A 26,965-nucleotide genomic window follows, 5' to 3' on the forward strand; every position below is an offset into this window, starting at 1 on the left:
GAGAGAAGCCGAGGGCAGGATAAATGCTTCCAGTATTAGCGGAAGAGGAGAGATTATGACATGGCTTGGCACTGCTCTGTAGCGCTCGTCTGTAACGCAAAGAAAGAGTGGGTGGGTTTTCCACCTTCACAGAATAAATGATGCGAGGGGAAATGGGAGTAAACAACATCAGTCATTATAATTACTCTCATACGGCTACTCCCATCCACCATCAACCATCCCCCCCCCCACCCCCCTTCACTCTCTTCCTCCCTCCGTTTTCCATCTGTCTTTACTCACCAATCTTTCTGCCCCTTCTCTACAACTTGATTACACCTTTTTACTTCATTTTCTCTTTTACTCACTTTCTCTTTCTATCCACCCTTGGCAAATTCTATCCTCTGTTCTGTCTATATCAAAATTAACTAATTTAATTCAGGCCTTAGATCTCTGAGCTCGAGTATAGGGTGGTCTGAATCTGCACCGAAAAGAGGAAATATGAAGCCGTGAAAGTTGGAGAAAAATACTACAAATGTTCGCACATCAGCATTTAGTTTAGAGTATTGTCTGAATGCAGCAACAACAGCCAAAAGTAATAATAATCTTGGCAAATTTCTTGAGCTTTTTACTGCAGACTATGAGAGAGATACAATCTTTGGCTCTGTAGGTGGACCTCTCTTGCAGCAGAAGCCTTTGAACAGTGCTGAATGCATAGTGAATCATGTCAGCTGTTTATAAGAATTGGATGTGGTTCCCTCGCTGTCTTGGACCCGCTACACTGCTCTGTCTCCCTCGCTTGTCTTCTCTCACTCTTCTCTCGTAGGATTCCTGGAGAGCTGTTGTAGTGTGTAAGAAAATGTGCTCAACAAAGGTCTTGTGGAGATCAGACACTCATGTCATGAGTGAATAACAGGATGCTTGTCTATAAAAAAAAAACAAAGTTTTGATCCAAAATGTTATGTATCAATTTTAGAATACAATCATACGCAGAAGATTTGTGTTCAATATGAGGAAAAAAAATTAGGATCCGGGGAATATAACTATTGTTTTGTCATGTTAATTGTTAAAATACAATACTAGTGCACATTTATGTCAAAGGCAACTTCCAGTTACATATTTGATAACTTTCTCTAAACACATCCTCTCAAATGATTATTCCTTGAATCCATCGACTTCTTCTTTCTTCTCATCTTCACTAATCATTAGATGTCTGATTTCAGAAAGCTGCATTCCAACTATAATGATTCTCAGACATACAGAGACAGAAGAAGGGAAAGAGACAATAGATGCCGAGCCTGCTCTTGCAACACACATCCAGCACTGTGAATTTGCCTCTTCATACTGTGCATCCCTTCTCTGTCCAATATGTCAAATGCCAAGCATATTTCTAACATGTCATTCTCATAAGGGCTATTTTCTTGATATTCAGCCCTGCAGTCTGCAATACTGAGCTTTAACGCTAAGCTTATGTAAGTCTGGCCACTGGAGACTTGGACCTCACATTTTTCTGGATCGGTCTTGTAGGAAGAACGCACTCCCTCTGTGGGAGATAAAACAGCCAGCCAAGTCAAACGGGTCCCTGGGTGGGACTGAACACCGGCACCAAAACCCGCCCAAACCACCCACCAAGAAACTGCTCACAGAATAGAATAGAATAGAATGGAAATAAGCTGTATTATTTTCTTAAGTAGTTAGACATTTTGGGAGGTACGTTTGTTTGATTTGTTGCTGAGAGTTAGATGAGAAGATCGATACCAATCTCATGTCTGTTCGTCATCTTCAGTGAAAATGGCTGTACATCAATATGAAGCTTGAGCCAGCAGCAGATTAGCTTAGCTTGGCATGAACACCGGGGAAAACACCTGGCTCTATCCAAAGTTGAAAAAATGTCGACACATACACATTCAGAAATGTTGTGGTTTTATGAGGAGTTTAAATAAAATTTAGGCTCTAGTAGGCAGATTTTTTCTTATCTTTGGACAGAGTTGCCCCCCCCCCCTCCCCGCTTCCAGTCTTTATGCTAAGCTAAGCTAACCATGTCCTGGCTGTAGTCTGATACTTAAAAGTGTGCTCCACTGATTTAGCATTGCACTTCTATAACATTGCCACAGGAGTTGAACAATGGACATAATCCAAAGAATGAAATCAAAATTGATGCAGCAGAACCAGAAATACCATCTTTTTTATTCCACGCACTCTTTTTCCTGGTGCCTGCATTACCAACAGTGCAACTCAACCGCAGACAGTTTGGTTGGAGATTCAGGTGTTACGCCAGTAGTGGCTATTCTAGCTTTGAATCACTAGCATCAGGCAGAGAGGCAGAGAACTAGGTCTGGTAACCTCACTTCTTTCTTACTTCATATACCCAGATTTGTTTCATTTTCAAACTTGTGGTCTTAAGCCTCAAATTATGTCACTCGAGGCAATTTATCAGATTTTGCGGAGCTCCCGCCATCTGGAGCCTTTAGAGACTTTACACAACTTTATTGTTTTGCATGTAGTACTTCCCAAGAACTGTAAACAGACTTTGATGAGTAAAATCAGTGCACACTCTTGGTATCAATCTAACAATCCATTGAAGCTCACATAACCAAAAAAAGGTCAGTAACTAATATTGTGTTAAAACAGCAAAGTTTACATTTAAATACAAAAAATGCCTGCAATATATTTCTTGATTCAAAGATATACTAATGACACTATTTCTACACACCTAAGTTTGATGATGCAAGTACTAGAACAGTGATTTGTTCTGTTTAGCCCTAAAGTGTTATCTATAGTCGTTAGGTATGATCAGGCTGGTATTTACAATCTGAGACGTGCAGGACTGATTTACTAATTTGCTAAACCATGCCTGCATTTGTACAACAGTGTGTCACATTAAATCAGATTTATGAATGGTTGAAAATGGCGTATGTCATGCAAGGAGACCTGGAAATGGAACTACAAGTGTTGTATAAAATACTGCTGTCACTCAAGTCTGGCATTTGGAAAACTCAAGCAGCTTTGATGTCAATCTGGCAAACAGAGCTTGTTCGTATGCATATAATTTCACACACACACGCGCATGCGTGCACACGCACACAGAAGCAAACACGAATCTGAAGTTGAATGGTTTTCAAGGTGTCTGTGAGGTCTCAAAGGCATAACCCCCATTCGTCTGGATCTGGAGTTGTATCAACATGCCATGTGATGCTTCCTCCAGATTTATTCTTAAACTCCATTTTTTATAAAGAATGTGTAAATCTGGCCCTGGATCTGGCAGGAGTGCGGGTGTGTGTGTATGTGTGTGTCCCATGCAGTCATGTCAACAGAGCAATCATTCATGTAGAGGAGGGTATACACTTATTTAGCTTTGCCGACAGGTGATGATGGACAAGCCTTTCAGGGAACGAGTGAGGGAAGGAAAGAGGGAGAGGGAGGGAGACAGATGGACAGAAAAGAAGGACTGGAACAGAGGAATCAATAATTTCCTTTGCACATGTAGGTTTGAGATAAAACAGCGCGTGAAGTTAGAAAGAAACACAAGTAAAGAAATTAATGAATGGAGGAAGACTTTAAAAAAAAGCTTTGCTGCACAATACGTATCCGCTCCATTGTCACCCAGTCTGGGCAGAGAGCCACGGCTGAACAGTCCATTAGTCCAAGAGAGAAGGAACTTCTTAATTGCCTCCTCTCTTTTCCTCTTTCGTCCTCCCTCCATCTTTCTCCCCCCCCACCCCCCCTTTCTGTTGGCTGAGAGGACAGGTACAGGAAACACTCATTCATTAACAACCTGGTGCTCGTTAGTTTGAATGAAGCACTCTTCACAATATGTGCCGTTCCACTTCTGAGGGCAACTATGAGTGTGTGTGTGTGTGAGAAGGCTAGAGGTGAGGGGGGCTAAAGGGTAAGGCAGGGCCAGGGGAGGGGGTTGTGTTAGTTTGGTGACCTGGGGTCCCACAGCAGATGAGGGGAGTGCTGGTGAGAGAGACCTTAACAACATTAGAACTCAATGAACCATGTCACCTACAAACAACCATGGGGTGGTCACAGATATTTCACCTTTCAGCAATTTTTCAAGCACTGTTATCCACTGATGCGCTGGATGAACATCCATGGATTAATCCACAGTTTTTATTTTTGTGAAAATATAAGTTCTCGAAACAAATTTACATGAAAAAAAAGAATTGAAAGCAGATAGTGGCGATGAGACATTTTCCAAATTCCAAAACCTAAATCTGGTTTTTGACTGCCACATTAAGATCTGCCTGGACAACACCTGTACCAGCCTTAACCTTTGCTGTGCTTTCTCACTGAGCAACAGACTAAAAATGTCAACTCAAGTTAGAAAAGTTCAAAACATGACATACAACACCCAGCCACCCAGCTTTCCAAACACACCCTGTCATTTGTAAGATGTCAGGCTGCCTCTTTGCACTGGTTGGACGGCATGCAGCAGAGTAGTCTTCCTTTATTGGCTTTAAAATATAATGACATGCCTGCTGCCTGCCTGTAACCGCTGATCCAGGGTCAGTGAGTTCCTCATCCTCTGTGAGGTTCAGGTTGAACTTGTTGCTTGGGAAAAGTGATCCTCTATTTGAACAACAGAGAGGACACAGCTGGATATTTGCAAAACAGTGTCCATCTACATTGCAGAAATGTGTTGCAATAGAAAAGGTTTAATTGCATTGCTATCAAAATGCTTTAGCTGCATGGTAACTGCACGGTGCCGAGTCGAAAACCTTCTCTTATAACCCTTGAGTACGAGAATAAATAGCTACCACCCATGCAGTTGACAAGGCGCTTTCCCTCTCTCACCATCAGTGCTGCAAGCTCAAGGCCACATGCCCTTTTTCATTACTCCGAACAGGCCAGCTGTATTGTAACTACAACCAATTTCCTTGCAGTCTATAAAGCTGTCAATCAAAATCATACCGAACAGGGAGTGGAGGTGGGGGGTGCAGGGGCGGAGCTGGGTGGGCTGTTGGGGAGGGCTGCAGGGCTCCAGACCAGATGTCAGAGTACACTGCAGGACTAAGGGAGGGAAGGGAGGTGGGTGGAGAGAGGGAGGGAGGGAGGTAGAGGAGGTCATGTTTACCTGTAGCTTTTCTTAATAGGGAATACCAGAAATGTTTTGACTTGTATGGAGGTGATGTTTGCAGTGCCTGTCACTATGTAAAACTGTGTAAAACCCATCTCTTTATTGCAAGACCTGCTTTATGACAGAGTTGTAAAGGTGTGTATGAAGTATATGTGGAATTTAAAGTCTGATATTAAAGTAATAGTTTGACATTTTGAGGAGAGTTAGATGGGAAGATTAATACCAGTTTCATGCCTGTAATCAGCCCAAAAACTGAAGTATAAAAATGTATTTAACACTTCAGTTAAAATACATAACCCTGTAACACAGTAACGTTTGGATTTTACACTTTGGTTTGCACACATTAAACAAATAAGATACTATGTGAGAGATATTAGTCATCTTTAGAGCAGCTGATAGGTGGATTTGTAGCTTCATAATTCCCATAGAGTCATGAGAGTGGTATCAATCTTGTCATCTAACTCTTGGCAAATAAGTATTTCTCAAAATGTCAAAGTATTCTTTCAAGCACAAAACCCTTTTGAAACCATCAACTCAGAGTCAGACCAAAGCAATCTTTTTTTTTTTTTTTAAAGATTCCATTTATTAAAGTTATGAACAAAGAGACAAATAAGTTATAATATTTTTATTTGTTAGAATTCTATCAGTGTTTGAACATTAATATTTAGAGAGCTAGTACAATTTTCTACTTTCATGGCTAGCCTTTGACAAACCCATAGAAACAGCTGTCTGACTTCTCTCTCCAAGGATCGGAACATAATACTGAAGGGGAGGTGTCGATGTTGTCTCACAAGACAGTTAGCAATGAAAGTGTGCACCTTAAGGTTTTTTTTTCTGTTATGGTATATCATTACATATAAACTCTTTAAAAATATACTTCTGTCAAATACCTTGACAACTACTATGTACACTACAAAAATAAATTTTCATATAAATAAATTATATGGCATACATTTATCTTTGTAACTGAAAACAGCATACATCCACGCCAACCGAGACCAAAATGGCAGTCTGGAAGAACCACTGATTTTTTTTTCCTTTTAAAATCCTCTAAGAGCTATGATGAGACCTGTAGTGTAAAATGTTATATACTCTTTTTTCCTATTTAACATTAGTAAGCACTTTATACAGATCAAACTCCATTAATGTAAAAACATTAAACTGTAATAGTGTTTTTTTTCAATAGACATAAAAATCCCTGCATTTGTTATCCACTGGCATCACAACAATAATGAAAGAAAAAAACAACACATTTTATATTACAAAAATATAAATATCGCAATTGAACGTTGAAAACAAAAACAAACAAAAGACATTTAAAAAAATGAATAAAATAGTTGCCAGCTATGATTCTCTCCGCTACTGCCAATGTGACATTGGGAGAAAACAAAACAAAAACAAAAACAAAACAAAAAAACCAAACAGAACAACCTATTTCATGCAAGCAGCTGACGTAACATGGTGGACAGAGGGAGGAAAACTGCAAAGACTTCTGGGATGGAGGAAGACGTTAAGAGCTACACGTGTTCAACAGGAAGTGAGAGTGTAAAAGAGGAGGCAAAAAGAGGTGCGGAGGGGGTGAGTGATGGGGTGTAAGGTGTCTGGAACTGAGGAGGGTTTATAGTAGTTGGGGAGGGTTACAGGTATGCATGCTGACATAGACATGCAGATATAAACTGGCCATTGCTGAAAGAGAAAAGGGGCTGGCGGTGTGCACTCTGACCCCTGAGGCTCTGGGCTGCGCCATTTGGCAATTGAGGGGGGACGTCCAATTAGTATCATGGCGTTATGTTGTGGATTTTTATGAGCTGAGGTCAGTGGGGACAGCTGAGGCCAAATTGGGGCCAGTTGTCTTTACTGTCACTACAGGAGAGCTGAGACAGAGTAAGGATGGACACACACAAACATTTATACACACATATACACTGTGACACATAGAGGACATTGTCAGGCCATATAGGGCTTAGCCGTTAGCAGGCTGCATGGGCTAGCTTATTGGTTGGACAGAAATAAAGAGCTACTTGAGGAGAGATATTCCTGTGAATGAAGTTTAAATGCAGTCAAGTGCCATGTTGAATCGGGTTGTACAGTATACGGTCTGAGCTTTAGCTTATCCACTCGACAAAGCCACTTAGGGTGCAGAGTTAGTGCCCCGTTTTGACCCTGTTCCAGAATCAGTAATGTGAACGTCCCTGTAATGACAGTGAGTATCTGAGGTGGGTTGACTGCTCGCGTTTCAGTTAACGAGACAGAACCTGTTTTGAGCCTGCTAAGGTTAAACAATACATAACCTCTTACAGTAAAATACAACCAGAGAGCAGCCTAACAGACAGTGATACAAAGCTGAGAGCAGAAACAGGTTCCAATGCAGAGGCGATAACTAAAAACAAAACGAAACAAAAAACCAGCTTTTAAAATTTCTTCATATCTGCTCATCTTAAATAGCACGCATAGCGTGTCAAGTTAAACAGTAATTGTTTCATAACTACCACAGGTTTGTGATAAAAAGTAATAGTTTAACATGCGTACCTTTGTACAATAATAAACACACACACATTTACACACACATACAAACACATATATACCAAAGCCCTGTTTGATAATTCTAACAATTTCCCTCATGTTTTCAATGAGTGTAAATGTTAGTCTGAGGATGTATCTGATGTATAAGCCAGAAGATAATGGGGCTGTTTCACATCATACAGCCCATACCTACACACACGCACGCACACACACACACGCGCACACACAAGCACACACGCACGCACACAAACACACGCACACACAGACAGATCACTTCTTTTGTTTAAAGAGACATTTGCATAGAGTTATAAATGTATATTATTTAAAAAATATTTTGAGCAGCAACAGTGAATGCTGACAGGTATTCTTGTTTAGATGAAGCTTCCTAATGGCACAGATCCACAGATGAGTGAACAGTAATCAGAGATCTATCTCCCTCTCTCTCCCTCTCTCTCTCTCTCTCTCACAGAGACACATACACACACACACTCACACACACCATATAAAATGGCAGCCCCAGTCTGTTAACATGAGGAGTTGTACAGCTCCTAAAATTATAGCTACTTTTTCATATTTACATATGTATACATCTTTTAAATATAGATAGAAATATCTAAGACAATAGTCCACTGGGTTACAGTAAGAATGAGCACCATGACGGAAACACTGGCGAGTGTCTCGCTGCTTAGGGCCGGTGACGAGCCAGGCTGGGCTATGTTGAGCTGGGTCAGGCCGGGTTAGCTGCTTAGTAATACAGAGGAGTCCATCTTTGGCCATTACACTTCTGTTCTCCACAACTGGAAACAAAAAGGAGATTGTATTGTCAGTACTTGATGGCATGATGGCACAGATTTTGCTTGAGTGTGTCAAACTTAATTGATGAGGATCTACTGCAGTACTTGAAAGCTCACCTCAGCTAGCCCGTCTGCCACTGTTGTTCTCAGCTGCCTCAAACTCCAAATCCTGGAGCTCCATGGCCTCCACCTTGGCTCCTCTGGTGCCTGTGTGGGTGTCCTGTGGCACATGTGGGTCCTGGAAGGCAGGCTCTGGCTCCTCCTGCCCCGATGGGCAGTAACTGTCCGTTGCAGTGTATCCTGGGTAAGAGGAAGCGGAGGGGTTCTGGTTGGACAAGGGGGGAGGGTGTACGGCGACAGTGACTGAGGCTGACGCTGTTACCGTGGTGATGGGTTGGCAATAAGGGGTAGGGTTGGGCTGGTGCGGGAGGTGGTGATTAGGCTGTGGGTTGTGGGAAGAGCGGGCTCTGTGGCCTGCTGAGTGTTCTCTATGGCCATGTGAGCCATAATGGCCCCCAGCCTCAGTAGCAGTTTCAAAAGCGTCCATGCGCGGGCGGGCTGGGGGCGGGGCCTGCCAGTGCAGCTGGCTCTTGGGGTCCCTGCTGCTGTTGCGCTGAGTAGCCCCAGGCTGGGGCCCAGAATCACAACCCTGAGAGGTGACCGACTGTAGAGCAAAACAGTAAAAGGTTTATTTATATAATATAAGAAACAAGAGAAAAGCTACAATTAGAGAATCATGCATCCAACACAAGCCGGATATTTTCTTACCGAGGACACAGTGTAGGCTGGAGGGCCAGGCTGTCTGGCTGAACGCCTATGCCCTGATCCTGCTCTCCTTTCCTCCTCTGTCCTGACTGCTCTGCCTCTGCTGGTCTGGAGGTGGTACTGCTGCTCCTCTGCTCTAGCTGGTCCCCTGTGTGAGGGCAGGTTGTAGTTCTGCAGCTCCTGACTGATACCAGACACTGTGGCGTTGGAGCTGTACTCTGAGTCTGACGAGTCGGAAGCTGCACCAGAGGTGGTGGTGTTGGCGGCGGTGGTATGGTGAGGACGGACTGAGAAGTGGACCACGTGAGGTGGGGCCTCTGGGGATGGGGTGGGTAACCGGCTACGACCATCGACCGGAGACACCTGAGAGGTTAGAAGAGAAGGTGAGGAGGCAGCAGTAAGTGATTTGTATTTCTCTACTCCAAAAAAAATTGAGGAAGGCCTTGTACCAGCTAAAGAGAGACATATTGCATCAGAGGCAGTTGTATTTGTATTGTATATGTGAGATCTTACCTCTGGATAGGGCCCGAAGTATGACAGTAATACTGGTAGAAGGACCAATCCATTCAGTACTCCAAGAACTGTCAGGATGGCCAACACTGCGAAGAAATACCTGCAACACACGACATACACAAAGAAACAGTTCAACATACATAAACTTAAATATCAGGGATAAATGTAAACAAAACACATAACACAAAGTGACACACACTGCATGCACAACTTTTTTTTTTTTCCTTCCACTGTGATACAACATCAAAACATTTACAAAAAATATCAGATATCGCAAACGTGGCTAGTTGAAAATGGAGAAATTTCTTGACGGGAACAAAAAACCCCCACAAAGATCAACACAGACAGACAAGAAGAGAAACAGGGCAGATGAAGAAGCAAAGAAAATACCTGCGTTAACCACAGAGATTTAGACGTGGGGAGACATGTGCAAGATCAACCATTACACATGCCCGAAATAATACTTCCATAAATACACACGGCCACTCCCCACACACACACTTTCACACACACATATATATGTACACCCCCCACAGACAGGCAGGCATGCACTGTGGTTTTTATGAGCAAAACAGAAATGTACCTTATGTGTTTCTAAGTCCTGCTAAAGAGGGTTAATCTTAAAGAAGCCGCAGAGAGAAAAGAAAGGGGAAGCATAATTAGCCAGAGCTGGTTAATTCAAAGGCACGGGAGTAAAGAAAAAAAAAAAATAAGAGGGGGTGGGGGGTTATTGGGGGCGAGGGTACTCTCTCTTGGGTGTGTGGTGTATAAGCAAACATGGAGAAAACAAAGCGGTGAGGAATGTGAAGGGAGGGGGGGTAAGGGGTAAGGGAGGGTAAAAAAGGGGGGAGGAGAGGAGAGGCGGGTGAGGGGGGTGTTGGGGGTGTTGGGGGGTGGGAGGGGGGGGGGTGCACAAGAGGACAGGGGCCTCTCTCTCCTCTCCGGCTCTAAAAAAGAGAGAGGGAGAAGCAAACAAATGAAGTGAAGGGTATAGAATTTAAACAATTTAGTCTAGGAAGAAGAGAAGGGGACCCTCAGAGCGCCACCCCTCCCTGGCCTCTCTCCCTCTCTTTTATTTCTTCCTCTCTCTTCTCTGCCTCGCTTTTCTCTCCCTTCTTTCCAGCTAAGCCCCTGTGAAATTCCCGGCCACTCCACAATCCCCTCCGTCTAATTAAATCTCCAATGTATCAGGTAAGACCCCCCAATCTCCACTCTAAACCCCCCTCCCATCTCTCTCTCTCTCTCTCCCTCACCAATCCAGCTCCCTCCATTAGGGAAGGCTTTCCTCCTCACTTGGTTCTCCAGTGGAAGCTCTCAGGTTATCAGGGGACACACTGATGAACTATGAACTCCTTTGCCTGACTCTTGACTAACCTGTTTGTATGTGCTTGGGGGTGCGTGCAACGGTGGGCTAACTGAGATGCAGATGCTGTTGATGCCGGTTGGAATTCTGTGCAGATGGGCATCAGACTAAATGCACATTTATAACTAATCCCTGTGTATGATTGTTTATATCTTTATTATTATAAAGCTTTAGCTATTCAGGAAATCTCAAGTCTCTTGTGTGCAGGAAGGCAGGTTGGTCCTTGTCTAATCAGCACGGGTGGCCTCACCTACATAACATTAGCACACTGTGTCTGTGTATCAAGATGGAAAGTGACTAAATATGCATGTATATGTGAGTTTGGGAGTTTTCGTAAACACACTTCTGCTGCTCAACACTAAAATAGACCATGTGAGTTCTATTTCAAAACATTAAATTCACATTTCAGAAAAAAAAAATTACTGAACACCTCATTATATAAAGTTGTTAAGATCCAGCCTGTAGCATTTTATATCCCTCTTGATTTATATTGCCTCCCATTTCTCAAATGCAGTTTCATACATCAGGCCTCATTAAAATCTCTTATTTTCCCTCTTGAATTTACTCTCAGAAAATGACACAGAGGTTGACACAGCAACAGAGTCAAAAAACCAGAGCCTGCAGAGAGACCAGAGGTAACTTGGCAGTACTATGCCAGCGTTACTTAGGTTAGATGTATTGACAATCACAAGATGAATCGATTCCATGAAAAAAACACCCTCTGAATCAAGTTCATGAATGTAGTAAATTATTCTCTGTTACTTGGCTTTCATTATGCCTGATTGCGTCCCAAACATGATGGATGGATTTGAGAAGATTTTAATGAAAGGAAAGGGGTTATTATTTAGTAAGGTTGGATTTCACAGCTTGGATTTATTTCCAGCATCATCTCACTGCAACTTGCAAACCAAATCCATGGCCGAGAGTATAATGGCACTTGTACTGAAAGTCTGTATTTACTGATGTTTGAAAGTATACTGGAGGTAAATGGGCACTGTAAGCGTGTACAAATGATTTGACCTTTGACTCGCTCTCCCCACAGACACATATCATAGATATACAATATTTAAAGCCCATCCATGCATCTTTCATCTACCTTCATCTTAATCTTAACAACTGTTTCTGTTAGTGTAACTGAAATAATAGTGTCATCACTACGGTTAACATTTCCATACACACCAAGAGAGGTAAACGCTATGTCACCTTCGGACACATACACACACATATACGAACACACACGTACACATGCATGTGTGCAGCCCACATACCAGGCTGAGTGCCCTGTCGGGCTGTTTAGAGTGAAAACATTCACAGGGCTGACGGGGAAAGTCAGGGAAACATTTCTTTCAGTGCAAGCAGAAAAATACGAGCTGGGCCTGTTGTTATTGCACCGTCTTGGGGCGCTGCTTTGTTTGCTCAGACAACAGCAGAACCTTTAAATGGAGGCCCGGGACTGAGCCAGAAACCAGAGCACACCACTGGAGGTGAGGAGAGAAGGTCTATAGGCCTCACTGGCAGGCACGCCATTATTGACCCCCATGGTTACAAGGTCAGGGAGCAGGTTGGTGTGTGTGTATATTACAGGGGCTATGTGTGACTCTGTGGTTGTGTGTGTATGAGTGCATGCCTGTGCACATGACAGAGTTTGTGTGTTTGCAGATCACATGGATTTCAGTGCTCCCTTTCCTTAAAGGAGCAGGTCAACCAAATTATACGGCTACCTCATCTAGCAGCTACTAAGATTGTGGTCATATGTAGCCACATAAGACCATAAGAGACTTTGAATTATTCACTGAGCTCACTGGAAACTTCTCATAATACTCCATGCTTGAGAATGGACAGAATCATTAATTCTCCTCCCTTTTACGGCAGTCGGTCGCTACCTTTCTGACTGATGCTTACAAGAGTGCACACACACAAAAGGAACCACAGACGCAGAGCCCCCACAGTGTGTCAGTTTTAATTTCCACTTCTCCCATCTTTCCACAACTGCCCTCTTGCCCCCCACCCCATTACTCCTTCCCATGCTTATAAATGTCTAGCGAGGGCAGTTAAACTAGCTGAAAGAGATTGCAAAAGTCAGAGGACTTTCCTGCTTTCTTTCTAACTCTCTTTCACTTTGCTTCCTTCTGCTTCTCTGTCTACATCCCCAGCCCTCTTCCTCCTCCTTCTCCTGACCTTCAACTCTCCATCCTTCCCCTGGTTTCTCCTAAAATGTCAAGCATGAGAGACACTAAAGGGGAGAAGAGGAAGATGAAAGAAAAGACACAAGGGGAGGGGAGGGGAGGGTGTAGAAAGATAAAGGCCTTGTTTATGAAGTTTCATGGAGAGGAAGCCCTGAAAAATTGACAAAAAAAAAGAAACAGGCATGTCACTGGTAGCTGGAAAAGGGGTGAGGGTTACAAAGAGGGAGTTCGAAAGGGAGATACGGGTGGAGGACAAGAAAGAGATTGAGGGAGGGAATGGAGGAAGAGAGCGGCCTTCATGCATGATTGGTGTCTCAGGTAGATTCCTGTGTGACATACAGGTTGAGGCATGGTCTCAATGGTCTACTGACGCCACATAGACGCCATACGATAACCTTTGTATGAGCAATCGTTTGAAGTTATATATTACGTTTATGAGAGTATGAACCTTTTTCCTGCTAAGCATTTTCTTATAAGGTTCAATTTTGTACTCACCTGACGATAAAGTCGAACTCAGAGCCTGCGAGCATTAGGACACCTAACAAGGTGGAAAAGGCTCCGTCAAGCACTGGCGCAAACATGTGCTCCAGTGCCAGCACTGCCCGCTTGTGACGATCCCCTATGGCTGTCAGGAACGCCTACAACACACACACACAAACACACACTTTATGTCTCATTCTCGAGGGGCTCCCTGATTCCAAAACCATCTAAACTTAAATTCCGGCAGCTGAAAAATTGTGCCAACAATTAATATCATTGTATTTAAGATAAGACAGTGAGAGTCTCACACTGACCGTGATTATTTTATTTATCTTATTTGTATCAGTATATGTATGCCTACCAGGGCCACATGGACGGTGAACTCCACTCCAATGCCCACAGAGGCGATGAGAATGACCACAGGGACGGCACTCAGTTTGATTCCCATCAGTCCCATGAAGCCGAACAGCTCCACAGTCATGAGAGACAGCACCAACACCTTAAGAGAGAGGGGGAGCTTCTGTTAGCATGCAAGTTGGTTAATAAATCAATATAAAAAGTATTGTTTGTACATACAGAAAATCCATTAACTACAGAACAGAAGAGAAATACTGTAGTTAATGTGCAGGGTGCATAAGGTATCTGTAATATACAAATTTCAAACAGTCAATTGTCTCACAGTTTTGGTTTGTACCATTTTTAATGATCCATATAAAGACGAGTAGAGCAGTTTGAACCAATTCCAAAGGAACAGATCTGTTTAAACTCATTTTTACAAATATTTTATGTTCCCAAGCATTAAAAAGTTGCTCTTTACACTTCATCTGCACACTGACTAATGTTATAATGCACATTTCTCTGATTGGATAATATGACAGAGCTGAAAAACACATGCAAGCATTGAGGGCCAAATGACCATAAATGGAAACAATCTTCTATAAACAATATAGGATGATAAATAAATTATTATTCACTGTATCTACTGTGTAAATGTACAGTGACCTGTATTTGTATTTGGCAGATAGTGAAAATGTATATCATCCTCAAGTATATTGCCACTGTCTTACAGATGTATTAAGTAGTAACCATACATGTGGGAGAAATATGTGTGTGTAGAAGCTCTTGAGCAGAGTGGGACAGGAGCTGGGAGTAAATGCCATTATCAGCTGACAGGTGTCAGGTTACATGGGGCCCAAAGCCTTTGAAGAGGGCTGAGGTGGGCAGGGCAGGGAGCCCTGTGTATGTGTGTGGGTGCATATAAGTACAAGTGAGCGAGCACAGAGTATGTACATGTATGTCAACAAGCATTTGTGTGTGCTGTATATGTGCATCTCTGGCTCTGTTCTCACTGTATGGTTAAGTGCATCTTGGGTGATCTGATCACATGAAATCATTTTTGGTCCTGATCACTCAAGCAACATCCAGAGTTGGTCAAGAAAACTTTCAATTTTGGCCTTTCAACAAAAAAAACACCAATATTGCCTTTGATGTGCTGTGACCTGGATGACTGAGAATCTAACGTTTGATTAAAATCTTTAATTGTTTTTTTTAAAGTAGTCTTTCTTTTCCCTCAAATAAAAATAAATGTCAATTGACAAGTGAAATCAACTCATGAGGGATGCAGGTTTGAGCAACTCTGATGCCAAGTGTGAACAGAAATCTGGATATGGATCAAGACACAATCTGCAAGACACAAAGTTTAAACAGGTTTGTCTATGTGGTTAAGATGGATTTCAGGGCAAATAGCTGAGAGGGTTTGAAAGGGCTTGAGGTTGTGAGTTTGACATCACAGGGCTGGTCTGGTCCAGACAGAGCAAATGGTTAAATTTGACGCCTCTCCATAACTTGTCTTTTGATCTTACTAGTAAAGCCTGAAGGATGAACATGAGGTCCCCTCCTCCCCTGTTTAAGGGCTCGGGTGGCCTGGCCACTGCCCGTAATAAAATACAACCCACCAGAGAGAAAAACCAGAGCACTGTGTGTATGTGTTTCTGTGTGAATTATGTACCTGCGTGTTTACACATTCATGCTGTATGTGTGCAAGTATATACATGTCTGTATGTGTGCGGACAAGTGTATATGTGTGTGTGCGTGTTTGCGTGTATCCTTGGAAACTCCTCTTGAGAAAGGAGGGAAAGGGGGAGAGGAGTTTGGTGGATGGAAATAAAATCAAACTTTTTATAGGTTTAGAGTGGGAGCAAGTTGCCCGAGCAACTTTGTGTCCTCTCCCCATTTATTTCAACATCGGTGTCTGGGAGTGTTGGACTAGACTAAACAGACTGGCCCTAACAAAACAGCACAAGATAAACAGTAGTGACTGGGGCTACAATAACACACAGCAGCCCCTTCTCCTTTCTGATGCTCCTCTCTGAGATGCCTTCTGGACCACACAGAAAAACCAAAAAAAAAAAAAAAAAAAACAACAAAAGGAGGAAAGCACGAAAAGGGAATATTTAATAACTGAAAGTTGGGATCTCTGCCTTATTAAAACAGCAAATTGTTATCAAAAGTAGGTAATAACGAGTGAGCAGGTACATGTGTACATGTGTATCTTTTTCTACAATCATCTGACACAACATGCTTTGTAGTTTATGGATATATCTCTGTTACTTTGGCCATTATCAACCATGTATGTATATGTATATATTTTAACCAACACTCACAATGATGCCGGCGGTCCACGGGTTGAGCAAGAAGAGGGCACAGACCAGAAAGGTGCAGGCCAGCACGACACTGATGGACAGCAAGAGCCAGTGGCGCAGACTAACATACTGCTCCCAGAAGAGGAAAGGGTAGCCATTGGGGTAAGAGGGCAGGCCTTGCCGGCTGTAGTTGCTGCAGATGGCCCGCACGCTCTCGATGGCCTCCACAAACTGTGGTGTCTCCCGGAGCCCGTTGAGGTAGAAGGGGAACTGTGCGTATTCGATGGGCTCAGCAGCCGGGACTGAATGGAGAAAAAAAGAAAGGATGGTCAATTTATTGGAAGTAAAAACGATCACCACATTATTTTATACTATTTTACAGCTATAGATAATGATTTTGCACTAAAGCTTTGTCTGGGATTGTAAAATTTCAATTCATCATTGAGGAACATTAAGGAAGTAATCAGATAAATCAGTGGCAACGATGACATCTGCACATGATATTTGTCTGTTCTGATTAACTAGCATTAGGTTCTGATCATTTAGCCTATCTGCAGAAATCATTTTGGACTATTCTGCCAAACCACCAATATCAAGGCTTTCCCTCCCTAATCCAACCTTGTTCCAAGAGCAGCTACATCTGTGGGCGAGTGTGTGTGTGTGTGTGTGTGTGTGTGTGTGTGTGTGTGTGTGTGTGTATGTGTGTGTGTGTGTGTGTGTGTGTGTGTGTGTGTGTGTGTGGGCGGAGCAGTGTGAAACAGAGCTCCATTGACTCAAACCCAGCCAGTCTGTGGCCCAGCCTGGCTAATGAGGGCCTATCAGTTCCAGACACAGCAGAGTGTCAGAGCTAACGTTGATTCGCGGTAATTACAATGTCAGAATCACCACCATTACCACACCCTAAACTTAGCAGCATCACATAAAGCATAATATAGATGCATAAACACGCATACCTGCCTGTCACTCTGCTATGAAGTCATATTTGTTGCTGACAAAACAGCGTATTCATTCAGATTTGTGCTTGCAGTGTAATTACTAACACATTGCTGCACATGGGAGATCGAAAGATTTACTCTGAAACTCCACTTTCACCAATTTATTCTTTTATTTGATGCATCTATCTATCTATTTTCTTTAGAATATATACTTTTTGACTCGCTGGTGTTGGTGTGAATGTGTATATTTCACAGTGCCTGCAGGGTCAGACAGGAGCACTTGCTAACATGGTTTGGCCCATTATAATCTCAACTATAAATTTCCATTAGGACACTAGTTGGCTTTCGGCCAACACAGATCTGCTCCGGGGGGCTCCCGCACAGCCAAGCACTTCACGCTGCTTATCCAATCATATTCTCCCCTGTAAAGGACTTCCTGCTTGTTATCCAATTGTGCTACCCACCCAAACCCAGTCTTTCCTTGTTATCCAATCATTTTCCTCCCCCGTGGAGCACTTCCTGACTTGTACCAAATCACAGGCTGGAATCAAACAACAACATGACTGTACTTTTTTATGTGAGTTACAGTCCGTGTGTGTGGTAGGGAAATGAGAACAGGGTGTGTGTAGTGTTTGGGGTCACTGAGTTTTAATAATGTGTGTGTGTGTGTGCATGTGTGCATGTGTGTATGTGCGTGTGTGTGTGTAATGCTAGGGCCCCATGGTAGCCAGGATTATAGCATTCACCACAGGCACCATTAGAAGAACCACAGTGAGCCATGTCTTGGTTCTCGGCCCTGCAACCTGAGCTCACACATACACAAATGCACACACACCACAGTGGTACAGTAAAGTCTACTACCTCACTTAAAGCTAAGAGGCAGACAAGGAGCAATAACTCAAACCACAAGAGGTAAACACTGCTCACATGTAGCAGCTGCCTTATGGAACCTAAGAAAAGTCACAGACGAGACCAATGAGCCCCACAAAAGTTTCAGTGTGAAGTTAGTAAATGCAATTTGTTGAACTGCACCATGTATGGACTTCACCGTTTCCAAATGACCAAAATGCTTCATTTATTGGAGCTAAAAACAATTTTTTTGAAATTTCCTATTTCTACCATATTTTGTGAATTTATGGCATTCTGACTTACTGCTAAGGGATGTCTCGGGCATGGAATCGGTACGGTCGTGGAGCCACTCAGGAGGGTGTGGGCGAATGTTGGCCTGTGAAGCAGCATACGCCACAGGATCATTGCTGACCCAGGCGGTTAGGTAGATGTAGAAAGCCCCAGGGTTGATGATCCCATCTGCATCTACAAGCCTCTGACGAGTCAGCTACAAAACCCAGAAAAGAGATGAATTAGTGATGGCACTATAATTGCTAAAGCACACATTGAAGTTCTGTTCTTTTGCATTTTCCTAAAACCTTTCAGACAAACACTTAATTAACTGTGTACATTTTAAAAGGGCAAACTGGGTCCTGAACATTCATTATTGGCTAATTTAGGTTGTGAAGTTTGTGAAGAGCAATTAAAGGACCACTGTGTAGGATTTAGTGGCATCTAGTGGTGAGGTTGAAGATTGCAACCAACTGAATACCTCCCTTCCCCTCCCCTTCCAAGTGTGTAGGAGAACCTATAGTGGCTGCAAAACTCGCGAAAAACGCGAAAGACCCTCTCTGGAGCCAGTGTTTAGTTTGTCCATTCTGGGCTACTGTAGAAACATGGCCGTGCAACACGGCGGGCTCCGTGGAAGAGGACCCGCTCCCTATATAGATATAAAGGGCTCATTCTAAGGTAATGAAAACACAGCGATTCTTACTTTCAGGTGATTATACACTAATGAAAACGTGAATATTATACTCAATTTCTGCCAAGTCCGTTCCGCTAGATGCTACTAAATTCTACACACTGCACCTTTAACAACTGGAAAAAGTGCAGTTGAGGTCAAAAGATTAGGTGGAGCTTGCATAGGAAATCATATTGCGGACATTTAGTATACATTGGACACGAAAAGTTATTGTGGCAATAAGACACGTTGAACCAAAACATTCTACAGGTGAGCTAACCACAGAAATGCTTATTTATACACATGCATGAGTGCAAGAGAACGGAGCAGCTTTCAAAATAAGAGTCAAATATTAGTCCCTCTCTCTTTCCAACCAAAGAAAAATCAACAAGTCAAACACTGGTCTCCTTTCTGAAAATTCCCGTACTTCTCATCACAGCTTCCCAGAATTATCATGCCACATTAAAACATGGAAAATGTTGAATCAGCTTCTCCCTTTACATACAGTAGATATTGGCTGGCCAACCTCAGGTCCTGACCACTCTGAATACATTTTTGAAGGAAGCCATGCAGCACTCTTCTTTGCAGAAGCAACTGCTGCTGATGAATTTGCCACTAAGTCATCTTCAAATGAACCAATATATCGATATTTGTTATATGAGGCAAGTTATCATCTAGCATTTTGGTTACCATGATTAATGCTTAAAGGCTGCATTATAATTTTCTGAACTTGGCTGGCTGTTTCCAAATTTCAGAGAGACACAAAAAAAATGTAACATCTACATTACAGTATTTCTCCCTCAGACCATATTACCCCCAAATCTACCAAAGCACAACCAGTCATGCCCAAAATATCATAACATTACTAATACCAAAAAATCAGGATTACTGTTAATCTGTCACTATTGTCTTTTTTAAGGGGTCAGTATGCTTTAAACCAAGAGCTTGCTATATCATTGAAGAACATCTTAAACTCCCACACTTGTCTGATGTCAAAAATAGGGGGTCTGCATCCATCAATTGTTGTAACTTTCTGAAACCGCCAATCCGACACCCACTTCTAAGAGCAATTGACCAGTTGTACAGAGGTGAGAAAGTAGGTACAGTTTTTGGAGAGAGATTGGAGCAGCAGTGGGATGCAACCAGGATGCCCCACCTCAGATTGTGCATGGCCATTGGGAAAAGGTATAAATACTTCAGACATAGACGAAACGTTGTAGCAACAAGTTCACCTCAAGAATATTTAACCCTTTAGTCTTGGAAACCAGAGCTGGGTGTTACACTGACTATTCTAATGTTTCTGTGTAGCCTGTGGCTAAACTCCTTGACATCCACCCACTATGAATAAGAGCAAACCCATGCTGGGTGTTTCTGTCTGATTTCAGATTGTTTCCAAGCTCTGTGACGGCTGTGATCAGTAGTTAGGTAGACAGGAATGGCTGTCTTGCTTAGTGCTGTTACTGTCGCCCTCCCATGTGGAGGCAGAGGATTGTAGCCTTGCATTGCTACCTCCTGAGAGGTAAAACCTTTAACTGCACACCGCTCTGCCACTCTCCCTTCAAGGAGCCATAAATCCCTCCTTCACGAAGGCAGGAGAAGTTTTGGGGGGTGAAGCTGGACTCATGGGGTTAGCTAGATGGAGAAAGGGAGTAAGGGTTTTTTGTGATTGGGGGGGTGGGGAGAGAAAAATTGCTTGAGTTAGCGTAACAATAAAAAAATTGGCTGGAGTCCCTGAGCGCGTCTGTGTGCAGTTAACCTGGTTGTTAACACTGAAGGAAATGCCACCCAGCAAATGGAGTAGAGCTATAAAAATAACACAACATCTGTACAAATGTTGCTCACACTTGCTTCTCCTGACCCCTACGGGTACCCGGAATGCCCGGCGCCATAGACCAACCCGGCAACGAGAAGAAAAGAGCTCTTGATAGCATAAGCATGGCCCTCCTTAGCACTCAAACTTTCCATCTCCTCCTTCTCTCCATCCTACCTCCTTCTGTCTTCACCCTCCAAAGCTTTATCTTTCTATTGCCTTATTTTTAAACCACACTCACATACACCCACCCATGCATACACACACACACAGACAACCAGCTTCCATATGACTCCCAGGCAAGGCCATAAGGAATGAATGGTCACCCAGCACAGAGAGAAATGTTAGCAGCGACAGATCAAAGGCAGAACACCTCTGCACACATACATGGTGTGGCATATCAAAATAAAACATCTAGCTTTGCAATTTGACAGGGTTGGAAAAGATCTGGTCCTCATTTTGAGGCACAAAAAAAAAATCAGCTACCGCTGTAAGTGCACGCACAACAGGCAAAAGCAGAACACACACTCAAAACATACAAATGCACACAGAGCTGCCTCAAAGAAACCACGTGTTTCAGCTCCCCTCGTTGAAAGAAGACACAGCAGTGGAGCACAGAGGGAGGGAAAGGGAGGGAGGAAGAGACAGAGAGAGAGAGAGAGCAAGAGTGGTATTGCAAGCAGGAGTTAGTGAGGGAGAGAGAGGAAAAGGGGGCAAGGGAGAGAGCCGGATTCCAGAGGATCTGGATTGAATTTAACAGCGGGATAGGCAACAACTGTATGTCTTCAAGCTGTCACGGGAAACCCAGGCAGCTCTGCTGGCGGCCCCCACGCCTCACGGCAAATACACTTCCCTCACAGGCACAGGAAGTGATGTCACGGGGCCGCACACCAGGCCTGCCTCTGCTTCCTGCAGGCTAGTGGAAGGGATAGGAAGAGTAGTATGCTGCAGCAGTGGAGCTCACTGAAATAAAACAACCAACTAAGAGTAGAGGGGGAGACAGACTTTATGCGCATCTGCAGACATGCACGACTTGAAACACACAAAAATGATTATATAAATAAACACAAGACACAGTGGAGCAATATGTCAAAGTTAATTATCTTTGAGGAAAATGATCTTAGTGTTGAAAAGGACATGGCTTGTTTTGTGTTTGGGGTTTGAAGAAATCCTGGCCAAGAATTTTGTTTTTATATTTCTCCAGTCCCTTATCTTCTGTTTTCACTGTTTCCTGCCAAAGAATGCAGCCATGCATCCATGTATGTTGTTTTTTGGAGGTGGTACCATACTAAAAACAGCATGCAATGCCCTGTTAAAGCTGAGCAAGTTTCCTCAGTTCCATGAACAAAATATTTCCCCCAATTTCCCCTTGCTTCTCACCAACTCTTACTCATTATCTGATAGTTGTCATCTTTCTGCTGACAAAGAGGAGACTTGATTTGATCTTTTTTTTATGTTCCTATCCGGACCTCCTTCTGAGACGTTAGCTGCTCTGGACTTGTTGGCTTTCAATGCCTCTCCAGTTCCACATTGGATGTATGGCTCACTTCAATGACTGACTTCAGCTGAGGTGCAATCTACAGCTCAACAAAATCTCAGTGCAGAGTATTTCGGAAACTTGTAGCACTGCCAGCAATAGTGATGAAATCTGGGTACTTTTCTACCAAAGGTGCCATGTGCTGCACTCAAAACACTGAACAGCAAAATGTTACAGCTCAGGATATGTCAAGTCATAATAAGTGAATAACACCACCAATGCCTTTTTATATCAACAGTGATTGACATTAGACTATGTTGAATTGAACAGAAGGAACAGCTTTTCCTCCGCTGGCTGTTGAAAAGTCAATCTACTCTGTGATTGATTTATTTTATCTTAAAGCCCCTTTTAAACTTTCTCCATAAAACTCATTGTCTTTTTCATGAAAGTAAAGCTCAAATTACTTTCAGAGAGGCCTGGTGTTGTGGTGAATGCAGCAAGTCATCACATCTCAATCAAGTAAACCTCAAAGGTTAAACTCATTCAACAAATATGTGTTCAAATCTTGGTGCAAATTCACTTCTTACTGACTTCAGTTCATTTTGACAATAATTATTCTTTCCTAGAGCAAAAGAATCCAGGCTAATTATTTATAGACCCAATGGGGCCTGCAGGAGTTTCATTTTTATGCACTGATTTCTTTCAGCCTTCCAACTTCTTGTACTATGAACTGTAGTTGGGAGCACTAACAAAGTGTTAAACTGACAGGCTTGATGCTAAGGGGAGACATCTCACTCTCAAGGTCCTGCATGCAAGTGCATCATGCACACAGATCTACAGAGTTGGACAAATGGTTTAAATGAAGAGTTAATAGGTTTTTCAGAGGCAGGCTGCAGTCCCAGTGAGAGCTTTAAATTCCTAGGCTCGGTAAAGTCATCACAGAGAGAGAGAGAAGATGAAGACAGACAGCCAGACAAAGAGAGACAGGGAGAAGGTTTATAAGGCAAGTGTGGCTCCTCCAGTCCCAATAAGAGATAACAAAACAGGCACATACACACGCACACACAAAAAGACAAAACAGCTCGACACTGGTGTCAGTATCTCTCACAGATGTATCTTGAGATTGCAGTCTGTGTAACAGAGTCTGCGTGATACAAATAGAGACTGTATGAGACTGTGTAAACTTCCTCATATCTTAGTTTTGAATCCCTTTTTGAACTGGGAATAATTTACATGAGCTTAGATCCTAAACACACCTGGTTGACGTTGATGGGCTTGTCCCTGCGTCCTGTCTGCACCAGAAGCTTGTACGCCAAAACGCCATCATCAGAACCATTCTTGTAACTGTTATAAGTGATGCGTCCAGCCTCCCAGTCCTTGTCAAACGCTTGCTGCAGACCTGAAGGAAACCACAAGATTGGTTAGAATACTTACACAGGTTACATGCCCTGTCCACAAGAAAACACAACACAAAACAACCCAGCATCGTACAAGGGAACATAACACAACACTGCAACCTTACCCTAAACTTATAATAATCCTGATTGATTTAATATGATAACTCCGCTCCACTCTAAACCACCAAACAAGACATCAAAAGCCTCAAATCTGGTGCTTTTGATTCAAAGAGATCATTAGGGAAAATATCAGTAACATGTGTCTCCTTTTCTATACTGCTCTCTAATCCATATGTGTCTCCCCTCCTCTCGGCTCTCCCCCAAGGCCCATGCTGTGGTCCGTCTGTGGGAGATGTTGTTTTGGGTCTCGTTCCTTGGCCTGTCTGGCTCCAATTTGTCCCACCATTGCAGAGAGCAATATCAGACACAGTTCTCTCTCTCTCACCCACACACTCTCTGTGTGGTTCCCAGCCGGCTCACACACATACTCGCACAATATGTTTTATCGTAGGGAGCAAGTCAGTGAGTGCACTCATTTTCCATGACTTAATAGGATTCAAGTATTGGGTTGACATGCGGAGGATAATATCTTTGCTCAGTGGCATTGTACCATTCTTAGAAGCTATCAGTACTGGGCAAACAACCAGCAACCCAACCCAAAGTGAATCCCGCCTTCATCAAAATTTGATTTAAAAGTCCCGTAAAATTAAAAGTGTGGTATAGTGCTTGTCATATGCCAAATATTTAAGATTTCCGAGTGATACATTTGAAGAAAAACGTACAACGAGCACAAGCAGCGCAAGTTCTGTATGAGTTGGATGAGTGTATTTGAGTGTCAGTTTGCAATAACACTGCCAAGATTTTCTACTACTTTTTCTACTGCCAAAGGCTCCAACATACTGTATATTGCCTAAGGCCCGGTATAAAAACACAGCCTCCCACTTTGTCCTCCTCAATCACACCCACTTATGGAAGAGGCAAGTGAGCTTAATCAGCTACTGTCAGTGTCCATTTTACAGTCCCACCTACTTCTGAACTCCTGCCCAACATCTTGTTTCCTGCAGAATCATGTCAAAACACAGACGAAAATTATGATTCCAAAACCGTTTCATGGGAAAGTAAATTAACCCCATGCCTGAACTGTCCTCAATAGTGATGTTAAATGATGTATTAATAACAAAATCATCTGTGACATCAGTATTTAAGTGTTTCATGCTCCTGAATCATATTGCTACATCTCGCCCCCTTTATGAAAACCCAATCCAACTTGGGTCTGGTTTGGGTGAAGATTTTTATCAAACTTAATTTTACCTTGCAGCCAGTCCCTGAAGTAGTGAAGCCACATGCGGGGCAGATGTCCGTTGTCCTCCTTCAGCACATAGCGAACAGTGTGGAACCTCTGGTGGAGCTGGTGCAGCAGAGGCTGGTTCTGGGCGTAATCAGCCCGCTGTGTTACCACATACATGTTGTAGAAGGAGAAGAATTTGAACTGGGCACCGATGAAGTCGTACTCGCTGGTTTCTCTGGGTACGATGTCTGTCAGTTCGAGGCCATCCCTCACCTGGGTGGTCCCGTATAAACTCACTCCCAGCAGGCAGAGGAACAGCACAATCACAACCACCTGGAAACAGAAGGACAAGGATGCAGCTTTATCTATCATCTATGAATGTGGATTTTAGCAATATATATTTCTAAAGAGGCACAAGTAGTTTTGCACTACACTGGAAGGGTTGCAGTCTTGTTAGTAATGTTGCTGTATGCCCAGATCTCAATCATTATTGCGGTTAGTACAATGTTATCATAGCAGTTAGAACTGATGGCTAAAAATACAAAAATAAGATCCAAGTAGTAATAAACTGGAATTTTCCTTCCTAAGTCATTCAGCAATGAAGGGAGGACTGGATTAAGACATTCTGCAATCAGAGAAGTGCATGAAGCAGTTTGGTAATATGGAGAAACATTTGACAGTGTGATGAAAAGAGCAAGATTCTCTAATAACGTCAAGTACAGGCCACCAGATGATTCAGTTCTGTGAGGTTTTGAGAGGACTGGCCACCCACTAGACTGAAGTTAGACCGTGTGAGTGTGTGTGTGTGTCCGTATGTGAGTCAGATAGGACATGACCACAGCCTCCACCCCAGATTTCCTTCTACTCCTTCATTAGTTCTGGGGAATAACCCTCCCATTCAAATTATCGCCAGGGCGAGTCAGCACAAACTCACACCAGTGATAATTTTAACAAGAATTTTAAAAGTTACTTTTAGTTTTAGTCACTTACTGAAAATTGTAGCTGGTTTTAAAGTCGCTTTTTAGTCTTTTTTTGTTTTGTTTTAGTCGGGATTTAGTCAGTGGAACTCAGTTTTACTTTTAGTCTAATTTTAGACAGTGTTTTAGTCATAATTTCCAGTTTCGTGGATCTGCTGAAGGATATTTGTCCTGGCTGTAATAATTCCATTGAGAAGTAAGCATAACTTGAACTATGGGATTAGTCATCTAGGCTGAGACAGTGTTACTGACTTACTGTACTTCTTCTTCACATATCATATAAAAATGAATGCCTAAAGTTTGTAAGGAAAAGTGCTATACAATCACATTTCCTTCACTTTTATTAGGACATCAAATACCCATTTAACTGTGAGCAAAAATAGAAAGTGCATAAAACTAAACATAATAAACACAAAAAACATTTTAAAAAAATGCTCCTTCCCCTCTCCTGTTAAGCGGTCGATTACGGGGGGTGAGGGGGGTCATGGCATAATGAACAGAGATTTCATCATAATTTTTGTTGTTAATATTTTTTATTTACGTTGTTGTTACGATGTAGTCATGAAATAAAAGGTTGTCAACGAATACTTGACGTCAAAATTTTTGCTGACAAAATTAACACTGACTCACACACTCGCTCTCTTCTTTATTCTGACAGCCACAGAAACTAAACTCACCTTGGTGGTGGGCTGCAGAAGGAATGGAGCGTAGTGCTTTTCAGCAAAAGAAGCCAGTGTCCAGCGGGAGCAGGGAGGCTCGAGGCATCGCAGGCCTAGTGATGCTTCACCGAACTGGGACAACAGGTCCCGCGTGGAGCTGTTGTTCTCTGGGCTCTGGCCGGTCGATGAGGCAACATCACCATGAGGAGCTGAGCTGGGACTTGAGGTCGGAGCAGCAGGAGGAGGCGCTGGATGATGATGGGAGAAGGGGGCAGAACCTCGAGATGCCCCATTATTTCGGCCCCCGC

The 26,965-nt window shown here is 42.9% G+C and overlaps 1 protein-coding gene across 1 annotated transcript in view; it reads right to left on the bottom strand.

Moving 5' to 3' along the window:
• Positions 1-7,230: 7,230 nt before the first annotated feature.
• ptch1 (patched 1) overlaps positions 7,231-26,965 on the bottom strand; it is a 54,835-nt gene continuing 35,100 nt past the window's right edge. Inside the window, exons 15-25 of the mRNA XM_067612649.1 lie at positions 26,676-26,964; positions 25,045-25,354; positions 23,593-23,735; positions 18,413-18,596; positions 16,347-16,627; positions 14,045-14,182; positions 13,699-13,841; positions 9,655-9,754; positions 9,145-9,504; positions 8,494-9,040; positions 7,231-8,379 (exon numbers count right to left, since the gene is read on the bottom strand). Of these exons, the coding sequence (XP_067468750.1) occupies positions 8,495-9,040; positions 9,145-9,504; positions 9,655-9,754; positions 13,699-13,841; positions 14,045-14,182; positions 16,347-16,627; positions 18,413-18,596; positions 23,593-23,735; positions 25,045-25,354; positions 26,676-26,964 (2,494 nt within the window). The 3' untranslated portion in view covers positions 7,231-8,379; position 8,494. The remainder of the gene's footprint in view (positions 8,380-8,493; positions 9,041-9,144; positions 9,505-9,654; positions 9,755-13,698; positions 13,842-14,044; positions 14,183-16,346; positions 16,628-18,412; positions 18,597-23,592; positions 23,736-25,044; positions 25,355-26,675; position 26,965) is intronic.

This window comes from Thunnus thynnus, chromosome 2 (genome assembly GCF_963924715.1).
Source record: "Thunnus thynnus chromosome 2, fThuThy2.1, whole genome shotgun sequence".
In the NCBI taxonomy this organism is placed as follows: domain Eukaryota; kingdom Metazoa; phylum Chordata; class Actinopteri; order Scombriformes; family Scombridae; genus Thunnus; species Thunnus thynnus.